General features: G+C 41.6%; 1 protein-coding gene and 1 long non-coding RNA gene across 3 annotated transcripts in view; both read left to right on the forward strand.

Moving 5' to 3' along the window:
* Positions 1–677: 677 nt before the first annotated feature.
* LOC103679921 lies at positions 678–3,800 on the forward strand. Its single transcript, XR_573018.2, has 3 exons — positions 678–834; positions 2,544–2,614; positions 2,903–3,800. It is a non-coding gene; the product is annotated as an uncharacterized LOC103679921 (long non-coding RNA).
* Positions 3,801–19,481: 15,681 nt separating this feature from the next.
* The window catches only part of CMC1 (C-X9-C motif containing 1), a 94,401-nt gene continuing 88,663 nt past the window's right edge, over positions 19,482–25,219 (forward strand). Inside the window, exon 1 of one of the 2 annotated variants that reach the window (XM_008709467.2) lies at positions 19,482–19,653. In XM_008709467.2, coding sequence (XP_008707689.1) covers positions 19,635–19,653 — 19 coding nt within the window. In that variant the 5' untranslated portion in view covers positions 19,482–19,634. The remainder of the gene's footprint in view (positions 19,654–25,219) is intronic. The other variant, XM_008709453.2, reaches the window with a different exon arrangement.

Genomic DNA, 25,219 nt, shown 5'->3' on the forward strand with positions numbered 1-25,219 from the left:
TTAAAACGGAGGAAACAGCCCACTCTGGGTTGAAAGGATCAAAGAATCAAAATTAGAAAAGCATTTCATCACTAGAGAACATATGTATCAGGCCATATATTACCTATTCTTCTAGTTTGTTGTGAGTAATTATTTGAAATGTCAAATTATAGGGAATGTTATCTAGTAGAGATAAAATCAAACTCCTTATATAAATGAGAAACACCATAATTTCTGAGAGTAAGGAATTTTTTACAAAGTCAATTCATTTGGCCCAAGTACAGTTAAAACTATTAATTTGAAATTTGACATGGTGGTTTAGCTATCATCTCTTGCATCTGGTTTATCAGAAATTGACAGTTTCTTCTTTTTTATTTTTAACCTTTTAGCTTATCTGAGAAATGTATTATCATTTATCCTTAAGCCCAACCTGCAAATTAAAAATAATCTACAAATTTGAGAAAGTGTATTTCACCCTGAAAATAAACAGGGTATGAAATTTTTCATGGCTGATAATTTTTATAATTGGAATACTGTACACTTCCAGTATAATTAATGAAGAGTTGGGTTATTCATATCTTCTGAAAATCCAGTTAATGTTGCCCTCTTAATGACAAATTGAAGAGGCTGTCATTAGCAATATTTCACAGCTGGGTTGTGATTGAAATGTTTTTTCTTTCTTTCTTTTCCAGCTCAGAGGTTTCCCCCTTTATGACTTCAGAGTGTAATAACACATAGTTCGAAATAGAAATATAGTAGATGATGCCATACACGTTGTCACCTGCAAGCCCTGAGTTGAAGAACAAATAGAAGAATGAGTTGAAGGATGTTTAATAATGATTCAAGTGTTAACAGGTGCGCAGTAGGGAAAACGGAGAGTAAGGAGAAAGGTTCAACCAGCAGCCTTTCTCCAGATCATAGTGACTGCAGATGCATGGGCCATTAGTCTAATGGGTGAAGACAGTTTCAAAATTCAGGAACCAGTGAGCCAAATCAGATCAAGCAAAGTGTGTTATTCTGGCAGGAAGTAGAGGCCAGGGAGGCTAGTGAAGAGAGAGCTAGAGACCCCAGTCTGAACCTCAAGAAGTAAATGTGTGAGCCAAAGAGAATGTTGTAGCATGCCAGACAAAAACGTGGTCAGCAAAGTCTGGAATGGAGGTCAACTACATAGGCAAATAGAAGGTGAGATCTAATGAATAAGGAAAGCCATGCAGAGTAGCTGAAAGGAGTTGAAATGCGCCTCTGTAGGGTCTCAGATCCTAATAGAATGAAAGGAACCTTACAGGATGTCAGAGCTACCATATATCCCATGAATGGTTTAAGCCTTTTATGAATAATTAAACTGAATTAACTTTAAACACAAATTCAACATATGCCAAGCAGCGATTCTTGGCAGACACTGTGTGAATCATCAGATATACAAAAGTGATTCATGTCCCCTGTACAGTCAAACCCACAGTGAAAGAGAAGGGCTTGAAAAATAATAAAAATAAACCGGTAGTATAAAACAGAGATACGAACACAGTGTATCGAATCATCATTAAAATACTCTGAAAAAGAAAGGGAAGGCTATCCAGAGAAGGAGCATGTGAGCTGGGTGGGAAATAGACTTTGCCAGCCGTGAAGGCATGAAGTATGACAATGCAGGAAGTATTCCAGACATGGTGAAAATATAAGGTTATCATGTAAGATCTATGGGCGTTAGAAGGAGGGGGGTGCCGGAGGGTAGGAGGGAGGGGGGTAAGCAAGCTGGGGCCACATAGAGGCAAAAGCTGTGGGTCAGCCTTCTCTGCAGGGCAGAGGTTCTCAAAAGGTAGTCCCAGGATCAGTTCCATCAGCATCACCTGGGAACAGGTTAGAAATCCAAATTCTCAGGCCTTGCCCCGACCCTACGGCATCAGAAACTCTGGGGGTGGGGAGCGTGTGTGATGGAGGGACACCAATCCAGGTTTTAACAAGCCTTCTAGGTGATGCTGATGGACAATGAAGTGTCAGAACTACTGTCGCGGGAGAAATGAGACTATCCAGAGTAGTTACGCAAGGAAGTGACAAGGTCCTATTTTCTTCTCAGGATGAAAACTAGCCCGAGTATGGAGAATGGACTAGGTTAATGGCTGAAGACCAAAGCTATTGCAGAATACAAGAAAGAGAAGCTGAAAGCTAAATATCTTTTTTTTTAAAGATTTTTTTTTTAATTTATATATTTGACAGAGATAGCCAGCGAGAGAGGGAACACAAGCAGGGGAGTGGGAGAGGAAGAAGCAGGCTTCCTGTGGAGGAGCCTGATGTGGGGCTCGGTCCCAGACCGCCGGGATCACGCTCAAGGCAGACGCCTGAGGACTGCACTACCCAGGGGCCCCAAAGCTAAATAACTTTAATGAGAAAATGTGGGTCAGAATTTGATGCAGTGGTTGAGAAGATACTTCATGGTCTGGCAGCAATTTGGAGTCACTAATTGGGGGAGGACCAAGTAACCCTAATGTTGAAGTACTACTGTATATTTTTAAAGTTTCTAATACCTTTCATTTCAACATTTTTCTGTTTTTCTCTTGTTTCTTAATTAGACACAAATGGCAGCATTACTTTCATATTGGAGTGCGGAAGACAGAAGGAGAATGCCACAGTACTGCCTGAGGTGGGATCCCCTAAATCTTTATGTTTTTATAATAAACCCTGGAAATCTTTCTGTTATGGACTGAATCATGTTCCACCCAAAATTCATATGTTGAAGCCCTAATCCCCAATGCGACTGCATTTGGAGATAGGGCCTATAAGGAGGTCGTAAAGATTAAATGAAGTCATAAAGGTGGGGCCTTAATCTGATAGGACTGGAATCCTTATAAGAAGTGAAAGAGACACCGAGATGCCTCTCTTTCTCTCCCTCTCTCTTATTCTCTCCCTGTCCCTCTCTGCATGTGCCCAGGGAGGAGGCCACGTGAGAGCACAGTAAAAACATGTCTCTAACAGCCAGGATGAGAGATTTCACCAGTAACCAACTCTGATGGACCCTTGATCTTGGACTTCCAGTCTCCAGAACTGTGAGAATATAAATTTCGTTTTCTAAGCTACCCAGTCTGTGGTATTTTGTTTTGGCAGGCCGACCTAAGACACTATCATGGTCTTTGGAACCAAACTGATGTGGACTCATATCTCAGCTCTACCATTTATTAGCCCTATTTTGTACCTTACTTTCTTCTTTGTAAAATATAGACAAAGAAGATAATATTGCCTCCTCTAGTCACTTATTTATTCAGCGATTATTTATGGAGTTCTTTGTATGCACTAGGTACTCAACAAAAAATTGCTATGCTCTGAGGTTGCAATAGTGATTAAGAAACAGACATGGCCCTTTACTTCCTGGAGCTTGTGATAAAGAGAGGGACAGTTGATAATGAATGCATCTCACAAATTCATGTTAATTCATAATTATAATTCTGGTCATTGTAATCATGATTAGTGCTACATGCTAAAGAGACATGCCTCACCCAAGGCCATGCCCCTTCCTAGGACAGCCTTCTACCAGTGACTGGTCAAGGCAGGTCTATGAAGCCCAGCCCCCTCACTCCAATTCAGGACAGTTCAGAAGGGTCATCCAGCTTCAGAGCTTGGCTAAGTTCTTGTCAGGACTACCCTACAGTTTATCTCTGCCTTCTACCTAATCCTGTTTCCTTCTCTTCTCTTCCAAAAGTCTTGACCACCACCAGAGCACTCCCTAGCAAACTTCCTGTGTGTTCCTCTCCGCCTCAGAGTCGGCTTCCCAAGGACCTAAAGTACAAGAACTGAAATAGTACAGAATAAATATAAACATGCTCTGTAGCCAAGGATGGGAAGTCAAGAATCATTCTTTCGTTGAACCTGGGAAGGGGGATATGGGCTCTTGTAGCCCATCCCTCATCTGTCTGCTCACAAACTGGGAGCCAGGAGGCACAGAGCAGGGTGGACGGGGCAGGTGACACTGCTCGCTGTCCTGACACACACCAATCACAGACATTATCTCGAGCCTTCAGTAAGTTCAGTGCTCAAGTGTGCTGAGACGTGGCCTGAAATCAGAAGAGATCGAACATCATTTGCGTCTTCACTTTACCTACACAGAGCTGAAGAGTTAGTTGAAAAAATGAAAAGACTATGACATAGTCACAGAAATAGTTAGGGAGATGGAGAAGACAAAGAGCCTAGAAATAGATTCAAGATCAGAAAAAATGGAAAAGGAAACGTGGGTTATTCGGTAAATACTTTTGGGAAAACAGTGTTAGAAGAATTGGTTAGTTCTTTGGAGAAAAGGTTAGATATTCGTTGCTCACCATAAGAAATAAAGAGGAAGAAAAGAAAACAGTTGTAAAATAGCTATTTATTTATTTATTTATATTTTATTTATTTATTTGAGAGAGAGAGAATGAGAGTGAGTGAGCGAGAGAGCACAAGCAAGGGGAGCAACAGAGGGAGAGGGAGAAGTAGGGAGCCTGATACGATGTTGTACTTGATCCCAGAACCCTGGGATCATGACCTGAGCCAAAGGCAGACACTTTACCGACTGAACCACCCAGGCGCCCTGGCAATCTATTTATTTAAAAAAAAAACCCAGGAAACAAGAAATATAGAGGATAGGATGGGTTAACTCTAAGAATTAAATAATGGAATAAATAACCCCCCAAAATACTCTATATGTACATGAGTCTGTCAAATTATTATTCATAAAAGTAAAAGGAAAACAATTATAATAAATAAATGCCACAAACAGGGTAGAAAAAGGCTTCATATAGAAAAGCAATAGATAAAACAATAAGAAAATGATAATGGTTTAATTTAAAATGGGAAAGAATATGAATAGACAATTCATAAAAGGACAGTAAGTCTATTAAACAAGCAAAATATTTATCACTAGTAATGAAAATTGATAAGTTGTAACAAAATGCCCATCTGTATCAATTTAGCAAATATATTTAAAGTGACTTTACTTATTGTTGGTAATTTATCCACAGTAGTTAGCACCATAATTCCACTTCTAGGAATTATCTTATGGAAATAAACAGAGCTAGAGACGAAAGCTTTAGTTTTAGAGTATGTACTTCAGTGTTAATTTTAAAAGAAAAATTAGAAACAGCCTAAATCTTCAACAATAGATAAACAGTGAAATAAAGTGTGGTACCTAGACACAGCTCACAACAGGAAAAGAACAAATAGTGAACTGGAATAATCCTGGAGACAGTAGGATTTTTGTGTGTGTGTCTAGATTTTTATGTATTCTCAATGGCATGTTGCATAGTTACGGAGAATTCGATTAACTCTCCAGTGGGAGAGGGCGATAAGCATTTACAAAGCACCAGAGAAGTTAAGAATGTAAACTCTGGATCAGATTTCTGTGTGTTCCCATCCACTTCTGTTGCTTGTATGCTCATATTCTTTTTTTTTTAATTAATGATTTTTTATTATATTATGTTAGTCACCATACAGTACATCCCCGGTTTCTGATGTAAAGCTCGATGATTCATTAGTTGCATATAACACCCAGTGCACCATGCAATACGTGCCCTCCTTACTACCCATCACCGGTCTATCCCATTCCCCCACCCCCCTCCCCTCTGAGGCCCTCAGTTTGTTTCTCATAGTCCATAGTCTCCCATGTTTCATTCCCTCTTCTGATTACCCCCCATTTCTTTATCCCTTTCTTCCCCTACCGATCTTCCAAGTTCTATGTTCCATACATGAGAGAAATCATATGACAGTTGTCTTTCTCTGCTTGACTTATTTCACTTAGCATTATCTGCTCCAGTGCCGTCCATGTTGCAGCAAATGTTGAGAATTCATTCTTTCTGATAGCTGAGTAATATTCCATTGTATATATGGACCACAACTTCTTAATCCAGTCATCTGTTGAAGGGCATCTCGGCTCCTTCCACGATTTAGCTATTGTGGACAATGCTGCTATGAACATTGGGGTGCATATGGCCCTTCTCTTCACTACGTCTGTATCTTTGGGGTAAACACCCAGCAGTGCAATGGCTGGATCATAGGGTAGCTCAATTTTTAACTTTTTAAGGGACCTCCACACTGTTTTCCAGAGTGGCTGTACCAACTTGCATTCCCACCAACAATGTAGGAGGGATCCCCTTTCTCCACATCCTCTCCAACAATTGTTGTCTCTTGCCTTGTCTATTTTTGCCATTCTAACTGGCGTAAGGTGGTATCTCAGTGTGGTTTTGATTTGAATTTTCTTGATGGCTAATGATTTTGAACATTTTTTCATGTGTCTGTTAGCCATTTGTATGTCTTCATTGGAAAAGTGTCTGTTCATATCTTCTGCCCATTTTTTGATTTGTTTATTTGTTTCTCGTGTATTGAGTTTGAGAAGTTCTTTGTAGATCTTGGATACCAGTCCTTTATCTGTAGTGTCATTTGCAAATATATTCTCCCATTCCGTGGGCTGCCTCTTAGTTGTTTTGACTGTTTCCTTGGCTGTGCAGAAGCTTTTTATCTTGATGAAGTCCCATAAGTTCATTTTATCTTTTCTTTCTCTTGCCTTTGGGGATGTGTCCTGAAAAAGTTTGCTTTGGCCGATGTCATAGAGGTTGCTGCCTATGTTCTCCTCTAGAATTTTGATGGATTCCTGTCTCACATCGAGGTCTTTCATCCATTTGGAGTTTATCTTTGTGTATGGTGTGAGATAGTGGTCAAGTTTCATTCTCTTGCATGTAGCTGTCCAATTTTCCCAGCACCATTTATTGAAGAGACTGTCTTTTTTCCACTGGATGTTTTTTCCTGCTTTATCAAATATTAGTTGCCCAAAGAGCTGAGGGTCCATTTCTGGGTTCTCTATTCTGTTCCATTGGTTTATGTGTCTGTTTTTGTGCCAGTACCATGCTGTCTTTGTGATCACAGCTTTGTAGTACAGCTCGAAATCCGGCATTGTGATGCCCCCAGCTTTGTTTTTCCTTTTCAACAGTTCCTTGGAGATTTGGGGCCTTTTCTGTTTCCATACAAAGTTAAGGACTACTTGTTCCAGTTCTTTGAAAAATGTCCTCGGTATTTTGATTGGGATAACATTGAAAGTGTAGATTGCTCTGGGTAGCATAGACATTTTAACTATGTTAATTCTTCCGATCCATGAGCATGGAATATTTTTCCATCTTTTTATGTTTCCTCAATGTCTTTCAAGAGTGATTTATAGTTTCTAGAATATAGGTCCTTTACATCTCTGGTTAAGTTAATTCCAAGGTAACGTATGGTTTTTGGTGCTATTGTAAATGGGATGGATTCCCTAATTTCTCTTTCTTCAGTCTTGTTATTCATGTATAGAAATGCAACTGATTTCTGAGCATTGATTTTGTATCCCGCCACGTTACTGAATTGCTCTATAACTTCTAATAGTTTGGGAGTGGATTCTTTTGGGTTTTCCATATAGAGTTATCATGTCATCTGCGAGGAGAGACGTTTTGACTTCTTCTTTGCTGATTTGGATACCTTTGATCCCTTTTTGTTGTCTGATTGCTGTTGCAATCAGTACTATGTTGAATACTATGTTGAATAATAGTGGTGAGAGTGGGCATCCTTGTCGTGTTCCTGATCTTAAGGGAAAGGCTTCCAGCTTTTCCCCATTGAGAATAATATTTGCTGTAGGCTTTTCATAGATGGCTTTTATGAGATTGAGAAATGTACCCTCTATTCCTACACCCTGAAGGGTTTTAATCAGGAAAGGATGCTGTATTTTGTCAAATGCTTTTTCTGCATCAATTGAGAGGATCATATGGTTCCTGAGTCTTTTCTTGTTGATATGATGTATCACGCTGATTGATTTGCAAATGTTGAACCACGCTTGCATCCCAGGTATGAATCCCACTTGGTCATGATGGATAATCCTTTTAATGTACTGTTGGATTCTATTAGCAAGGATCTTGTTGAGGATTTTGGCGTCCATATTCATTAGGGAAATTGGTCTGTAATTCTCCTTTTTGATGAGGTCTTTGCCTGGTTTGGGGATCAAGGTATTATTGGCCTCATAGAATGAGTTTGGTAGCTTTCCTTCTGTTTCTATTTTTTTGAAATAGCTTTAGGAGAATAGGTATTATTTCCTCTTTGAATGTTTGGTAGAATTCCCCAGGAAAACCGTCCGGGCCTGGAGTTTTGTTATTTGGAAGGTTATTTATCACTGACTCAATCTCTTCATAATTAATTGGCCTGTTTAAGAAATCAATTTCTTCCTGTTTCAGTCTTGGTAGTTTATAGGTTTCCAGGAAGACCTCCATCTCTTCCAGATTGCTCAGTTTTTTGGCATATAGCTGTTGATAATAGTTTCTAATAATCCTTCCAATTTCATTGGTGTTGGTCATGGCCTCTCCTTTTTCATTCATAATTTTAATAATATGGGTCCTTTCTCTTTTCTCTTGGATAAGTCTTGCCAGTGGTCTGTCAATTTTATTGATTCTCTCAAAGAACCAGCTTCTAGTCCTGTTGATTTGCTCTACTGTGCTTCTGGTTTCTAATTCATTGATTTCTGCTCTCATCTTGGTCAACTGCTTCCTCGTGAGTGGATTAGGCCTGTCCCTCTGTTGCTGTTCCAGCTTCTTGAGGTGAGAATATAAAAACTGCATTTTAGATTTTTCTATTCTTTTGAGTGAGGCTTGGATGGCTATGTATTTCCCCCTTAGGACTGCCTTTGCAGTATCCCATAGGTATTGGACCGTTGTGTTTTCATTCTCATTGGTCTCCATAAATTGTTTAAGTTGATTTTTGATTTCCTGGTTTATCGAGTCATTCCTGAGCAGGATGGTTCTTAGTCTCCAAGTGTTTGAGTTTCTTCCAAATTTTTCCTTGTGGTTGAGTTCCAATTTCAGAGCGTTGTGGTCTGAGAATATGCAGGAGATAATTTCAATCTTTTGGTATTGGTTGAGACTCTGTTTTGTGTCCGGTGAACATGGTCTATTCTTGAGAATGTTCCATGGGCATTAGAATAGAATGAGTATTCTTTGGTTCTGGGGTGTAGTGTTCTATATATATCTATGAGGTCAACTCGTCGAGTATGGCATTCAAAGCCTTTGATTCTTTGCTTAGTCTTTGCCAGGGTGTTCTGTCTATTTCTGATAGTGGAGTGTTGAGGTTCCCTACTATTAATGTATTTTTATCTATATGTCTCTTTATTCTGGTCAAGAGTTGGCTTGTGTATCTTGCTTCTCCCCTGTTGGGGGCATATATATTTATAATTGTCATGTCCACTTGTTGAATACTTCCCTTAAGAATAATATAGTGTCCTTCTGCGTCTCTAACTATAGTCTCTAATTTAAAATCCAATCTATCTGATATGAGAATTGCTACCCCAGCTTTCTTTTGAGGTCCATTTGCATGAAAGATGGTACTCCATCCCCTTACTCTCAGTCTGAATGCATTTTTGGGTTCGAAATGAGTCTCTTGTGGACAGCAAATGGATGGGTCATTTCTTTTTATCCAATCTGCAACCCTGTGGCGTTTTATGGGAGCGTTTAAACCATTTACATTGACACTAAGAACTGAGAGATAGAATTTTAATGATGCCATGTTGCCAGTAAAGTCTTTGTTTGTATCAGTTGTGACTTTCTGTTCTGTATCACTTTTGGGGCCTTTTTACCTTTATAGAACCCCCGTTAATATCTCCTGTAGGGCTGGTTTCATGGTTTTACAAATTGGTTAATGACTGCGATTCTGGAATGTCTTTCTTCTCCATCAATTCTGAATGACAGCCTTGCTGTATAAAGGATCCTTGGCTGCATGTTTTTCTCTGAAGAGCTTTAAAAATGCCCCCCAACCCTTTCTCTCATTCCAGGTCTGTGTAGACAGATCTGACGTAATTCTGATGCACTTTGCCTTGGCACGTGAGAATTTCTTCCCCTGCGCTTTCAATACTGTATCCTTGAATCTAATATTTGACAAATTGACCATGGCGTGACATGGCGTAGGTTTGTCTGGTGGTTGAGCTTGGGAGGGGTCCTCTCTGCCTCTTGGACATCGAATGTTTGTTTTCACTAGATTAGGGAAGTTTTCAGCTGCAATTTGTTCAAATATCTCTTCTAGACTCCTGTTTTTCTCTACCCCTTAGGATGCCGATGATTCGACATTGGATCATTTCATTGAGTTCTACTCGTGAACCTACATTCGTGGGTGTGGATTTTTTAAGACCAGCTTCTATCATGTTTTCATCTATTAACCCACCCTCCAATTCCACTATCTCTCTGCTTGGTGACCTGGCCGTCAGAGCCTCTAGTTTTGCCTGCATTTGGCTCATAGAATTTTTAATTTCTGTCAGATTCAGCTCCTCATTTCTGTCCTTAGGATTCTATATTCTCAGTAACCTTTTGTTAATAGTTTTTCAATTCTACTCATCATTTTGACCATTGTTACTCTGAATTCCATTTCTGATACTTTGGTTACATCTATATCCATTATTTCTGTGGCAGAGGCCACAGACTCACTGTCTTTTCTTTGCTGGGGGGCTTCCTTCTTGTCATTCTAATGAGGAGAGGTTCGGGTTGTCCAGAGCCCAAATTATTGATCATGGGTCCCAGGCCAGGTTTCTTGTTTTATAGGGATCTTAGGGATGTGCTTCTTCTTAAAGATTTTATTTATTTAGTTATGTGGCAGCCAACCAAGCGAGAGAGAGGAACAGAAGAGGGGAGTGGAGAGGAAGAAGCAGGTCTCCCAGCGGAGGAGCCCGATGGGACTCCTTTCCGAACGCCGGGATCACGCCCTAAGCCGAAGGCAGGCGCTCAATGATCACGCACCAGGCGCCGGATTGTGGCTTTTGATTTTTCAGCCTGCCTTCTGTGTTCTTGGGGAGGGGCCGCCGCACGATACTCAGGCAACCCTGTTGGGTAAAGTCCGCATCCCCTGCGAGGGGGGATGGTGATGGGCACTCTCTGAGCCGGTATTTCCAGGCTTTTGTTCTCTGGCGGCTTTCCTGGCGGTTTGCTGTGCCTCTTCTGAGAGTCAGAGCAGCAGCGGCCGACTTCAGCCTCTGTCACAGAACAGAGGGATTGCGCTTCTCTACTAATGTTCTGCCACTTTAACTCTGTTACTGTTGGTGCTGCTCAACCCGCAGCGCCTCCGGGATGTGCGCCCCACACCCGCGGCGTCCCAGCCTCATTCCAGGGCCGGCTGCTCTCTGTCCTTTGTGTTTCTAACGCGCCAGCCGCCCGGCGCGCGCTCCGAAGCTCCCCGGTCTCAGTCTGGATCCAGTGAGCGCACCGGGATTCCGGCCGGCAGATGCTGCGGGCGCCGCGCACCGGCTCACGGTCTCAGTCTGTTGTTTTGCGGGTGCCGTCCCCGAGCCCGCCCGCTCCCCCCTGCAAGTGGCTGCCGCTTCCCGGCGCCCAAAAGCGGCGGCTCCCTCCCCCTTCCGTTTATCTTCCAACATCTGTGCGCAGTTTCATGGCTCCCCGCTTCGTACCTCAATACTCAGCGCTGGAGATGTTCATTTGTAGAGATCCAGATGCATCTTCCTGCGTCTCAGGCTGGTTCTGTGGTTGTTTAGGCTGGTCTGGTACCTATCCAGCTCGACTCAGGGGACCAGCTGAAAAAGGTGTCTCCTACTCCTCCGCCATCTTAACTCCTCCCTCTATGCTTATATTCTTTGGGCAATGGGGGAACCATTGCAGGGCTTTGAATTAATCTGGACAATGTCTTTGAGTAGCAAGGAGCAGGAACCAACTTGAACCAGTTTAAACAAAAAGTCAGAAACAGTGAGCAACTGCTCTTTTAGCCTAGAACATGTGCACGTGGATCGTCTTTGACTATCATCCCAGGGAGTAGGAAGGAGGGACAGGGAAAAGTGAAGCAGGGAAGGAGAGAAAGAGAATACACTCATGTGTTAATGAGTGTCCCATTTTACAGGTGACAGGTACTGGATACCATGAGACTGTTGGAGAGGTCTTATAAAATGTGCTTCAGAACTGTCTTTCCAGGGATCAAAAAGTGGGACATATTTATCCATTGGATTCCATTCACTGTTGATCAAGGTGGCCCCACAGGCATTAACTTCCTCGGTACTTTTGTATATGTGCATATGTGTGACTGTTCGGAGGATCCCTATGGGTGTTTCATGTAGTAGTGTCAGAGGGGTACAAGGTACTACTAGCTTGCACCTTATGAAGGTATTCGAAACCTACAAAGGACTAGTGGCCACATGCAAGAACTGGGGCTGAGAAGATTTGGAGTCATGTACAAGACATGTCCTATACACGAGTCTTTGGTGGCTCCAAGAGCCAAGCCCCAGAAAGGGGCTTCATAGAGATGAATCTCAGAGCAGCTACAACCAGAGGTTCAAACTCCATATGGATTTTCTCAGTTTTGAATCTCTGTACCTTTTAGGTGAGGCATCATCTTTCCTCTCTCCTTAGAGATAACTTTCTCTACATGGCACAAAACTTCTCTCTTAATGGCTTCTACATTTTGCAATTTACAATTCTAGCCTCAGGAGACAAACTGATATATTTAGACCCACAGCTAACATTTCCTAGGCAAAATATCATTGGTCTACTTTAGGTCATGTATCCATTCTTAGATAAATGAGTATGGCTAAAGAGAGATGTCCTATAAAGACATGAAAACACTGGTAGAAACCATGTAATAAAGTAGGGGAGGAGCAGTGTCCAAAAGGACAAGATGTCGAGCAGACAGTGTCATAAATGTGTATATCATGTTCTAAGTGAGGGGATGCCTTGACCAGAAATCATATCTTAAAGAATGTAAAACCTGAAAGCTATCTTTAACCAAAGGTCAGAAATGGTGAAATAGAGCCTGAATTCAGGTAGAGGTTAGTGACAGGAGGAGGATAGAAGTGATGCTAAAGAGAAATAGTCAATGGACCATGTGACCCATATTAATTTTACATGGTGCCCCTATATTCTCCATTAACAGGAACTTATGCAACCAACATTTACCTTGCCAGATACCAAGTCCTCTGAGAGATTCTGTAATGGTGCATAAGACAGTCTCTCTCCTCAAACAGCAGAGTCATGTGGCTCAGCAACAGCAATACCTCACTCCTTTAGGAAAAGCTTCATCCGTACCTTGGGATCTCTGGCTCCATGACATAGAATTTATTTATTTTATTTATTTTTTAAGGTTTTATTTATTCATTTGAGAGAGAGAGAGAGAGAGAGAGAGAGAGAGCATGAGCCGGGGGAGGGGGGGTAAAGAGGCAGAGGGAGCAGGTGAGGGAGAGGGAGAGGGAGAAGCAGACTCCCAGTTGAGCTGGGAGCCCAATGCGATGCTGGGCTTGATCCCAGAACCCTTGGATCATGACCTGAGCTGAAGGCAGACATTTAACCATCTGAGACACCCAGGCACCCCCATGACACAGAATTTAGTTAATGGAATAGATCTGTGCAAGCACTCTTCTTTACTGAAGGTCAAGACCTGAGCTTTTGGGAGCTCTTCATTTGGACTTACTGCTTAATGTCCTATTGATAAATATACCAAAATCGATGACATAGGTTTGTTTTGACTGGGCATAGCACTAGTGAGAAAGCATCAAAACCTGATAGCAATTCTCATTTTTATCTCCTTGCATGTCGATGTGGCTCCAACTACTAGTGGCCAATCTAGCTATTTCAACCATATTTGTTATTCATGATGGTTACCCTATGCCTATTCTATACAGAAAAATGCTGTCAACTATGACCCCATTGTTTTTCTCTTGTTGAATAATAATTTTTAAAGAGTTACTTCAAATATAAGCATTAATGTTTATGTTTATCTTTTGGAAGTCAAACTAATTTCTCCCTCTGGGCTCCCACATCATCTTCTATCATGTTGAACTGTAATTACTGGTCCATGAGTTTGTCTTATGCCCCCTGTACTGAGTTCCTTAAGGGAAAGGACGTCATCTTATTTATTTTTTCCAGGACTCAGCACAGTGCATGGCACATAGTCCTCTGATTTGGGGGAGGAGTGGGTAAGGAATTCAGGAAGTTTGTCCTCTGTCACATGAATAGTGCAGAAACATCTGGAATAAGTTGTTAGAGTTTTCACTAACTTTATTTCCCCTAACTAAGCAAAAGATCCTTGAGATGTTTTCAGGGCAGCTGGCCATCTAAGCAGAATGTCCCTGCTCTTTAAAACTCAGTGTACAATGAAAAGCACTTCTTTTTTTGTTTGTCAAGTTTGCCAGCTCCTGTGAGAAATTCTACAAAGGATCATAGCATTGGCACAGGACCAAGGGAAGAGAAATCCAATATAAGTCATGTCATAGTTTTCTCATTATCTTTATTACTTTTTTTTTTTTTTAGTATTTTTTTAGGAATAAAGGTCTGTGACCCCAGAAAAAATTGTGGTCTGTCTTAAAGGAGGCCACCCAGAAAACAATTCACAGTAAAAACAAAACATAAAATATAAAAAGCCTTCTACAGAGGTGAGAGGTGATTTTTTTTTCACACTTTTTTTTTTTCTCACCTGATAAGTGATAGGGCACACTGTTAAATCTCCTTTGTTCATTTGGAGGGTATTCACATAATACTGATTTAAACATATCGTTACCCAGATTTCAGTCTTGAAGGCAGAGTAGCTCTGAAGTATTACATAAAAAACAAAACAAAACAAAACAAAAAAAACAACAACAAAAAAATCCACCCTGAATATAGCACAATAGTTCAAAAGGACAGTTTCTAAAAGTAAAAGATAATCATCACAATAACAATAGCTAGAATTTAGCAACGGCTTACCATGTGCTAGGAACCACTATCACTGTTTGTTGTAAGTCTTCTTTAATGCTCAAATCAATTATGCAGAGATGGTGTGATTGAGGACACTGAGACTCCGGAGGAGAAAAAATTTACCAAATGTAAATTAGAAGTAAGACAGCAGGTATGTGGATATATACAACAGCATGAATGAGTCTCACGGCTATTGAGCTGAGCAAAAGAAGCCAGATATGATAGACTACACTGTAATAATGTTTACATAAGTTCGAGACTGGGCAAAATTAATACATTTTCATAGAAGTCAGGAGAGTGGTTATTTTTATGAGGGGGGTTTCACTAGGAGGAGGTATCAAGGAACGTTCTTGGATGCCTAGAAATGCTCTAGGTGTTGACAGAGGTAGAGTTCAAAAGTATATACATACATTCGGGTGCCTGGGTGGCTCAGTCGTTAAGTATCTGCCTTCGGCTCAGGGCATGATCCCAGAGTCCTGGGATCGAGCCCCATATCAGGCTCCTCCACTGGAAGCCTGCTTCTTCCTCTCCCACTCCCCCTGCCTGTGTTCCTTCTCTCGCTGGCAGTCTCTCTCTCCGTCAAATAAATAAATAAAATCTTAAAAAAAAAAGTATATACATATGTAAGAACTCATTCAGCTGCTCAAAGATTTGTGCCCTTTTCTGTAGATAAGTTATAGCTCAATAAAACAGTTAAAAAGTAAAAGAAGGCAAGAGGAATTAGAATTTAGCTCTGTTTTGTTCCACAGCTCCTGTCTTTCCATGAGACACTCCTCCGGAAGTCAGTTTCAAGTTTCTATGGTCAACACAGACTCTTAGCCATTTTTCTGGGATAGTGCATAGAAAAGTCCCCACAGATATTTCTTAAACTATTGCAAGTAGGCTCATGCGATGGATAATGTAGAGTACAAGCTGTTGATGAAAGGATGATGTAATAAGCTGGAACTCGTCTATCAGGGGCTTTGTGAACCTTGTCCAAGGGAAGTGTTTGGATTTTATTTAGATGAGGAACCACTGAGAGATTTTATATAAGAAATTTTATTATCGTATTTGCTGTTGGGGGTGAAGTGAGTTCTTAAGAGCGGATGGGAGGAGAAACAGCCTTGGAACAGAGAACAAGTTAGCAGACTGTCATAAACATCTCTGCAAAAGTGGGTAGATGTTGGACTGAGTCACAACAGTGCGGTTGGCAGATGAAATTAAAAGATTTGTTAAATAGTCAGGTGGATGTTGTGATCAGTTGGGTGTGGGCAATGGGGGACAGACGGGAGCTGATTGAAGTGGCTAGGTGGACTGAGCCATTGCAGGGCAGAGCCTATTTAACCACCGGAAAGACAGGCACAAGGTATGTTGCTCTGGGGAGAAGCTAAAGCTAGGCAAGTTGTCAGGGCTCTAGCCAAGTGATTTGGGATTCCAGAAAGTGTTCTGGTTCTTGTAAAGAACTAGACTGTTATAATAGGCTGGATCTGTGTCCCCCAAAATTCATGTGCTGAAGTCCCAAGCCCAGTACCTGAGGATGTGACTGTATTTGCAGATAGGGTCTTTAAAGAGGTAATTAGGGGCGCCTGGGTGGCACAGCAGTTAAGCGTCTGCCTTCGGCTCAGGGCGTGATCCCGGCGTTATGGGATCGAGCCCCACATCAGGCTCCTCCACTATGAGTCTGCTTCTTCCTCTCCCACTCCCCCTGCTTGTGTTCCCTCTCTCGCTGGCTGTCTCTATCTCTGTCAAATAAATAAATAAAATCTTTAAAAAAAATTTTTAAAAAAATAAAAAAAATAAAGAGGTAATTAAGTTAAAATGCGGTCATCAGGGTAGGCCCTAATCCAATATGACTGGTCTCCTTATTTTAATAAAAGGAAATTTGGACACAAACACCCACATCCTGAAGACTATATGAAGAGACAGGGAGAAAATGGCCATCTGTAAGCTGAGAAGAGAGGCCTCAGAAGAAACCAAACCTACGGATACCTTGATCTTGGACTTCTAGCTTCCAATTGTGAAAAAAATTAGTTTCTGTTGTATCAGCCACCCATTCTGTGGTACTTTGTCAGGGCAACCCTAACAAGCTAATATAAGTGTCAACCTGGACCTAAGTCCATTCAAATGGGGGAAGGCACAGGCCCTGGGGGACCAGGGCCTAAATCGTGGGGCTTCTAGTATTCTTCCAAATGTAATTCTCGTTGGCTCAAAGACAGGGCAGAGCAGAGCTATAGGTGAAAAGTCTTCAGTTCTGACGTTGGGCAGAGTTGGAAGCAAGCAGGGGCTGACTATGTCAACCTTTAAAAATAACTAACTGGATATCCACATAGAGCAAAAAGGTAGGCTAGATCTAGTCAGAATTGATGCAGTAAACAATGAAGATATTTATTTGTACTGCAAATTCCTTAGATATTAGACTAAGTGATATGTATGTGTGTGTGCATTCTTGTCTAGTCTATATACTAAGCAGTTCACTTCTCTTTGCTTTTGTATGCTCACAGATCAGCTGCGGTCCTTGCCCCCTTGGGTCACTGTAATTTCCTCCTAACTGGTCCCTCTGTCTGTTTTGCTCTCCAATAGTGAGGATCAAGGGCAGATAATTTGAAGCACAAATGGGTGTATTGCCATGATTTTCTCATTTGTCTGCATACTTTTGCCAAGGAACGGAGTCACCTAGAAATCCTTCTTGACTCCTTCCTTGTTCTAGTCTCCTAAGTCGATCACGAAGAATGGATTCTTCCTTTCCAGGTACATTCGCATCCATCCTTTCTTTTACATTGCCACATATACTAGTTCAGGCTCTTTTCAGATCCTGCCTGAATTCCAATAGCCTGAATTCTTATCCTCTGCTTAACCTCTGGCTCCCTCCTCACCATCTATATCTAGCCTACACAAAATCTTTAAAAGACATCACTTTGACCACAAGGCTATTTTTCTACTTGTTAACCGTCGACAGCGCCTGACTGATTATAGCAACAAATTCAAACACTCCTCAGCCTAATGTTTAAGGCTTTGGGACTCTGGCCTCTTCTAACATTTTCAGTGTCATTTATAACTATCCTAGCTTCTGAAATCCTCAAACCAATGGTTTCAGGCATTGCCCTCCACCATGCCTGCCACACAGCCCTGCTTCCTAACCCTAACTTTTGCATATAGTAAGGATAGTGCCCATGTAAGTGTTTTTTTTAAGTGAGTTGATTTAGATAAAAAATATTAAATAATGATGGTTCAAGTGATAGTTATGGCAAAAACTATAAGACATGGTTTTTCAATGACTGAAACAGTGTTAAATGATATCACATTCCTTACAATGATTTTACAACTTAGAAACTAAAGTCTAGAGAAACGTTGGAATTTCTTCAAGTCACAAACATAATATGTTGTGATGCAGGATTCAGGTAGAGGTATTTAGGTCTCTAAAGCTCTCCGTGATGTCCTTTTGCATATAGGAAGATTTAGTTTAATTACCTAAGTGTGAGTGTCTGGCTTGTGTTTTTATACCCCTGCCTCATCTCCTTAAAAAGATTTATTTTCTAAATGAAATCCACCACCTCCAGAAAAAGAAAAGGGGCACCAGAATAAATCTGATATGTTTCAAAACACATTTATAAAACACACAAGAAAACAGACCTGCTTTCCTGCCTGGCTGAGTGAAACATTAATTCTTCACCTTGGCATCTCAACCTACAGCTGTAATAAGGGCCGTTATGCCCAAATAGGCCCTTAAACGGAAGACCTGCTGAGCAGAGACCCACTTTCCCAGCCCTGCTCAACTGCGGCTGCTTTTTCTGCCAACTGACCAGGCTGAAGCAGCAGCAGGGGAGGAGGGACTGCAGGTAGGTGGGGAGGGGATCATTTTGAAAGCTCTAAATCCCTCCCAGGGAAGAAGCAGCTGCTCCTTGTTTTTCTAACATCTGTCCCATCTGTCCCCGGCTGCACCTCACCCTTTGGAGGCTCGAACTAGCTAAACGTGGATATGACAAGGAAGCATTTCTGAAGGCTGGTTGGTGAGTGGAAATGAGCATAACTGCCACCAAAGTTTCTTTTATCGAGAAGAGGTCAGCTGGGGTTCTCCAGGAGCATAGCTATCACCTTTCTTCATCTCTCTCAAAAACATACAGCTTTAATTGACAGAATCGGGATTTGTAACATCACGCAAATCAGGCTGTACGCTCTAAGGATATTTCCTAGCGCCCAATTTTTTATTCCCTCTCCGGGGGAGCCACAGGCTGCTGATCTGTGGGACAAATAATGACACTGCACGAATATACCACCTCTATAGTAGAACAAGTTGTGTATATCTCACAAGTGTGGAGTTTATCACATTTAACAGCGTGTTGCTTGTATCTGACTCCCCTGCCAGCACGATACTCCTCGAGAATAGGGACCTTATTTTTATTCAGTTATTTACCCCTCGTATTCAGAACCCGTGGCTGGAACCCGACGGGCATTAAATAGACATTTATGAATGAATGAACGTTAACGAAGAAAAAATAAAGGAACAGGATGATTCATTCCGTTCTCCGAAGGCGGACGTGGAGGGAGGGGCTTGGCCGTGAACCTAGTCGCCACGTGAGGCGCACTCCCAAAGGCCCACAGCTTCTACTCTGGTCTCCGCAGACCCGAGTCTGCAAGCGGGTGCTCACGCTCCTTTCCAGGCGAGGCTGCGCTCGTCTGAGACAGTCCCGCCTCCAAGGCGCGCGAGGCTACGTCCCCTTCCCGGTCATCCCCTCGGAGCTGTCAGTTCCACCTCAGTTACAGGCTTCGGGGCGGGGCCAGCAGGGCGCAGGCGTAATGGGCGGCGGAAGTAGCGACTAGGGAAATAAGAAGGAAGGAAAGAGGCCTGCCGAGCTTTGCGGAGGACTCCGCGCTCCTCCTCCGCCGCCTCCTCCTCCCGCGGGAAGCTCCGGGCAGCCGCACGTGCCGCCCAGCCCAGCCTCCTCCCCTTCCCTCCCCCGGCCCGGGAGCGGCCAGGCGCTGCTTTCCTCTCCGCCTGCCGAGATGGCGCTCGACCCCGCAGGTACGGGGGCGGGACGCGGGGGTTGCTGAGGAGTAGCGGCCCGGGTCCCTAACTGCGGCGCTGCGGTTGAGGGCAGGCCTGGGAAAGGGGCCGAGCGCTGAGGTTGCACCGCTTCCGCAGACGTCAGTTCACGCCCGGCCGGCCTGCCGCCTTAGGGTTTCTGGCGGCCCCAACTTCTTCCCTGCAATGTTCGGTCTTCTTCCCGCTCCTTGGGGTTAGGGTTAGGTGAAAGGCGGTGGGTTTGCTGTATAAGCTCTCGTCCATTTGTGGTTTACACATTTCCTTCTTAACGCGATGGGTCTCTTCATCATCTTTTTCACCCCTTTGGGGCACTGAGTCCTTTAAATATCTGTTATGTAACTTAAAAGCGATAATCCAAAAGACCCATCATTGTGGCAAGAGTCAGTTTCTTGAGAAAGGATCCCCAAGGTTTTGGTCAACATTATTTTAACTTCAGTGTTTCCACCCCACTTCCGTTTGCAGCAGTAGTTTCAGTTTCCCTCGAATTCCCGTCCTTAAAGAAGCACACCTGCGGTGTCCTTGCTTTAAGCTATTTATGTTATGGAAGTTCACCCGAGGTATCTTTATAGGGTGTTCATGTAAATATAGGGAACTTCATTTTTGAAGGGAATGGTAATTGGTCTAGTCCACCCCCTTCATTTTATGAATATGAAAACTTGAGGCATTGGGAGGAGTAGTAATGGCTTCAAACCTTTGGAGATTCAGAAATGGAAGAGTCATTTTGGTGGCTCTCAAGGAGAGCGGAAAGTGTATGTAGCCAACAAATAATACTATTTATTGAATGCTTTATTATCAAGCTAAGTATTCTCGGTTGTCCAGCAATAGTGTGTGGTATGATAGATAGTATTATCTCCCTTTTATGGATTAGGAAACAGGTGGAGAGAGAATCAGGGACTACTCTAAAGCATAAAAGAATTTCTGGAACACTTAATGATCATACCAGTATTGGGCCAGATGGTTAGATTAGACTTTATGAGGCAGTTAACAATTGATCTGGGCTTTAACGGATAATTTCCAGTGTTTGGAGTTGGAGAAGAGGCAGCAGAATGAGGAAATGTATGGGCAGTAAAGTGCACTGTGTGATGTTTGGTTGCAGGATGGAAATAAGGGCTGGGTAAGGAAAATTAGGTTAGAAAGTAGATTAAACCGTATTACAATAGCTCCACAGCCAGCGTGGAGGCCATTGTGGGGCTTGAGCTCACAACCCTGAGATCTAGACCGGAGCTGAGATCAAGAGTTGGAAGCTCAAGTGACTGAGCCACCCAGGTGCCCCATATTTCTAGTATTTCGGAGCTGAAAGTGATATTCAAAGCAGTCTCATACAAATTAGGAAACAGACACGGAGAGATCAAAGGCTTTCACATGTCTATATTCTTGAATTTAGATCCATGAGGAAATTTAGGGAAAAAATCATACTTGCCTTTTTTTTTTTTTTTTAAAGATTTTATTTACTTACATATTTGACACAGGGAGAGAGAGGGCACACACAAGCAGAAGGAGTAGCAGAGGGAGAGGGAGAAGCAGGCTCCCAGCTGAGCAGGGAGCCCGACGTGGGGGTCAGTCCCAGCACACTGGGATCCTGACCTGAGCCAAAGGCAGACGCTCAACCAACTGAGCCACCCAGGCGCCCCATCCACTTTTTTACTGTCCAGTTACTCTTAACACACTCAAATCTTGTGGTATGCCCAAGGCTACCCAGCTAATTGCTGGTAGAGTCAAGTCTGGAATAGAACTCCGTAATTCATTCCAGGCCATTGTTATAGACCATGCCTCTGTTGGAGTTTTTAGTGATTAAACAAACATGTGCCTGTTACATGTCACAAGCATACAATGATAGAAGACAACAGTCCACCCCTCTGCCCCCATATACATTTTGCCAGATTATGATAAGCGTTATGAAAAAAAATAAGCAGTGTCATATGGTAGGTGGTGAAGAGAGGACTACCTCAGACTGGTCAGTGAAGAGCTTTATGAGGAAGTGTTGTTTGAATTGGAATCTGAAGGACAAGATAAAGTACTTAGGTGAAGAGGTAGGGAAAAAGTATGCCAGGCAGTCAGATGCTTAAATATTTGCCATAAATGAGGGCCAGAGTGGTGGAGATCCATAATGGGAGATGTTGGAAAAGTAGGCAGGAGCTAGATGCTGCCCGGCCCTGAAGGCACTGATAAGAAAGCATTTGGAGATTTCTAAAGAGGGCAGTGACTAATATAAATTATGTCTTTACTACCCTGACTGCAGTGGTAAGCATGCACTATGGAGGGGTCCTGAGTGGAAGCAAGGAGACAGGTTAAGAGATGGTGGCAGTAGTCCAGGCCAGAGATGTTAGTGTCGTAGTCTGGAATGGTATTAGAAAAGCTGGAAAAGAATATAAAGCTTATTCGGTTGATGTTTTGGAGGAGCAATGGAGAAGACCTGCTGTTGCATTGAATAAAGGTGGTCAGGGAAAGGGAGGCCTTAAGGATAATTAGTAGGTTTTTTACCAACTGGGTGGCTGATGATGGTCAAATCTAACAGTATGATCATTGGAAACTTGATAAAAGCAGGGACGGAAGCAAGATTGAATGGGAAGGAAGAAAGTGGAGTTTGCAAGTTGGAAGTTTTAAATTTTTCTGGTCTGTTTAAATTCCAGAATAAAAATATATTAAAGCCAGTTTTGTGTTTTTTTCAACTTCATTTTTGTTCGGTTCCTGAGTCGAAGTATAGGTTCACATTTTGATATTTCTCTTTTTATACAGTGGTATGTACCCATACTAGTAGTTACATCATATGAGGTTTACGTAGCAAAGTCTGTCTTCCCACTGGTTTATGTGAGATTTTTAAAAATCTTTTTTTATTAAGTTTTTAATTTTATTTCCAGTATAGTTGACAGTGTTATGTTAGTTCCAGGTGTGCACTATAGTTGATTCAACAATTCTATACATTACTCAGTGCTCATCAGGATACGTGTAGTCTTTAATCCCTACCACCTATTCCATTCCTTCCTCCACCTACCTCCCCTCTGGTAACCATCTGTTTGTTCTCTGTAGTTAAGAATCTGTTTCTTCATTTGTCTCTGTTTCTCTCTCTTTTTTTTTTCTTTTGCTTGTTCGTTTTGTTTCCTAAATTCCACATTAGTGAAATCATATAGTGTTTGTCTTTCTCTGACTGACTTATTTTGCTTACCAAAATCATACTCTCTAGCTCCATCCATGTCCCAAATGGCAAGATTTCATTCTTTTTTATGGCTGAATAATGTTCCATTGTGTATGTATATACTACATGTTCTTTATCCATTCATGTACGGATGGACACTTGGGCTGCTTCCATAATTTGGCTATTGTAAATAATGCTGCTATGAACATAGGGGTGCATGTATCCCTTTGAATTAGTGTCTTGAATTTTTTGGGTAAATACCTAGTAGTGTGATTGCTGGATTGTAGTTCTATTTTTAAGTTTTGGCGGAATCTCCATACTGTTTCCATAGTGGCTGTATCAGTTTGGATTCCCACCGACAGTGCATGAGGATTCATTTTTCTCCACATCCTCTCCTGCACTTGTTTCTTGTATTTTTGATTTTAGCCATTTTGACAGGTATGAGGTGATGTCTCACTGTAGTTTTTTGATTTGCATTTCCCTGATGATGAGTGATGTTGAACATCTTTTCACATGTCTTGGTCATTTGCATGTCTTCTTTGGAAAAATGTCTGTTCATGTCTTCTGCCTATTTTTTTAATTGGGTTATTTGGTTCTCTGGTGTTGAGTTGTATGAGTTCAATATATACTTTGGATACTAACCCTTTATCAGATATGTCATTTGCAAATATCTTCTCCCATTCAGTAGGTTGCCTTCATTGGTTAATGTTAGATTTTTAAAGATCTTTATACAAATTTGATCTGCATTTGGCAATAGCTTTTAACTAACTTTGTAGGGTCCATTTTTCTCAAGAAACTCTGAACCCAGCATTGAAATGCAGTTTACCTACTTACTCTTATATGTGGTTTTATTGGAACCATTTTCCTTTTTGTTACTGTAGAGGTAATAAGGGCACTCTTTGTACATTTATCAGGTGTAATTATCTTCATTATTTTCTCTTACTATTTGAATGCAGAGAGAAACAGCTGGAGGGAGTCAGCAACACCCAAGAAAAGTGGCTGTGGAAAGAGATTAATATTTGTAAAAAAAATACTCCTATGTGGGTTGCACTCCTGAATATTCAGATTTAATTTACTAAGCCTCTGACATTTTAAAATAGTCCATAGACAGTTCTAATATGCAGAGTAGAGGAGGAACCACTGTTCTGAACGCTTCCACTTTTATTGACTTATTCTTCAGCTTTGTTTTCTTATCAGTTTAATCTTCCTATTTCCAGAGAAAATTATTCCTACGTTTTTAGCCATGAATGGGACCTTTGATGGCATAGTAATGGTTCAGAAACATACAGTATAGCTCATTCTCGTATAATAGGACTTAAGCATAGTCTAGTCCAAGTTATAGTTGCCAATTTAGAACCCCTTCTACAAGTATTATATATTTTAAGAATCTAGTCAGACTTAAGTGATTTAAAATTTAAATGGTTGTGTATTTTGAATGCATAACACATGATCACCTATAGGAACAATTTGAAAAGTGGTGCTCGTTAAAGTAGAATTTTCAAAAAGGTAAAATTATTACTCATGCAGATACAAAGCAGGTACAAAACGAATAGGTGTTGAAGATCTTCTTCAACTCATTAATTAGTGAGGGAAGCAGTAAAGTGTAAAACAGTCCAGAAAGCATTTGAGAAGCTAGATGCATAGACAGTTTCATAGATTACTTGCTTAGATAAAAGAAAAATGGTTAGTTTACAGCAGGACCATACACTGTAATCTTTGGGGTTTTCTTTTCCACTGGTCAGAAATTATTTCTTTCAACAAAGTTCTAGACATTAACTTCCTTCTGTAGCAACTTGTTAAAGGGCCTGGTAATGGAAAGTCAAGCCCAGGGCTGTACTGAAAGAACACCCAGCTATTCCTTTGCTATTTGCAGATTCCACAGAATTTTCCAGCATGATTATATTCCCACATGACAACCTACAGAAACCTGGGCCTGATCATTTTGATTACTTTCTCTAATAACCAGAAGAGATTCCTTTCTCCTTTTTTTTCTTGTACCATTCCCTCTTTCAGCGGGCTAGCTAGTTCGTCTTCTCTCATCCATTAGTGTGGATTTGTTCTCTAACTTTGTGTGGTGGAGCAATAGCAGCAGCGAGAAGTTTCCTTAATCAAGTGTGTGTGTCCCCCTAATGGTGTTTTCCAGAAATCTAATTAGGGGAGGACGATAGGACAGCAAGGGCTCAGGGAATGGAAAGTGGAGTCAGGAATTTCATGGCATCCCATGAGTAGATGTTGAAGCTGTGTCTTAGGAAGTTGTCCTCGTGGCAGTTCTTGGAGTATTGGAATTATAGGGGTTCTTTAGTGGCTCCTGGGGATGTAGGTAGATTAGCTTTAGCTAATTAAATCCACTGGGAATTTTTAAGTTAGACATCTAAATGGGTTTGAAGACTCTTTTCCGAGCACTGTGTGATT

Source organism: Ursus maritimus, unplaced genomic scaffold (genome assembly GCF_017311325.1).
Source record: "Ursus maritimus isolate PB19 unplaced genomic scaffold, ASM1731132v1 scaffold_20, whole genome shotgun sequence".
Lineage (NCBI taxonomy): Eukaryota > Metazoa > Chordata > Mammalia > Carnivora > Ursidae > Ursus > Ursus maritimus.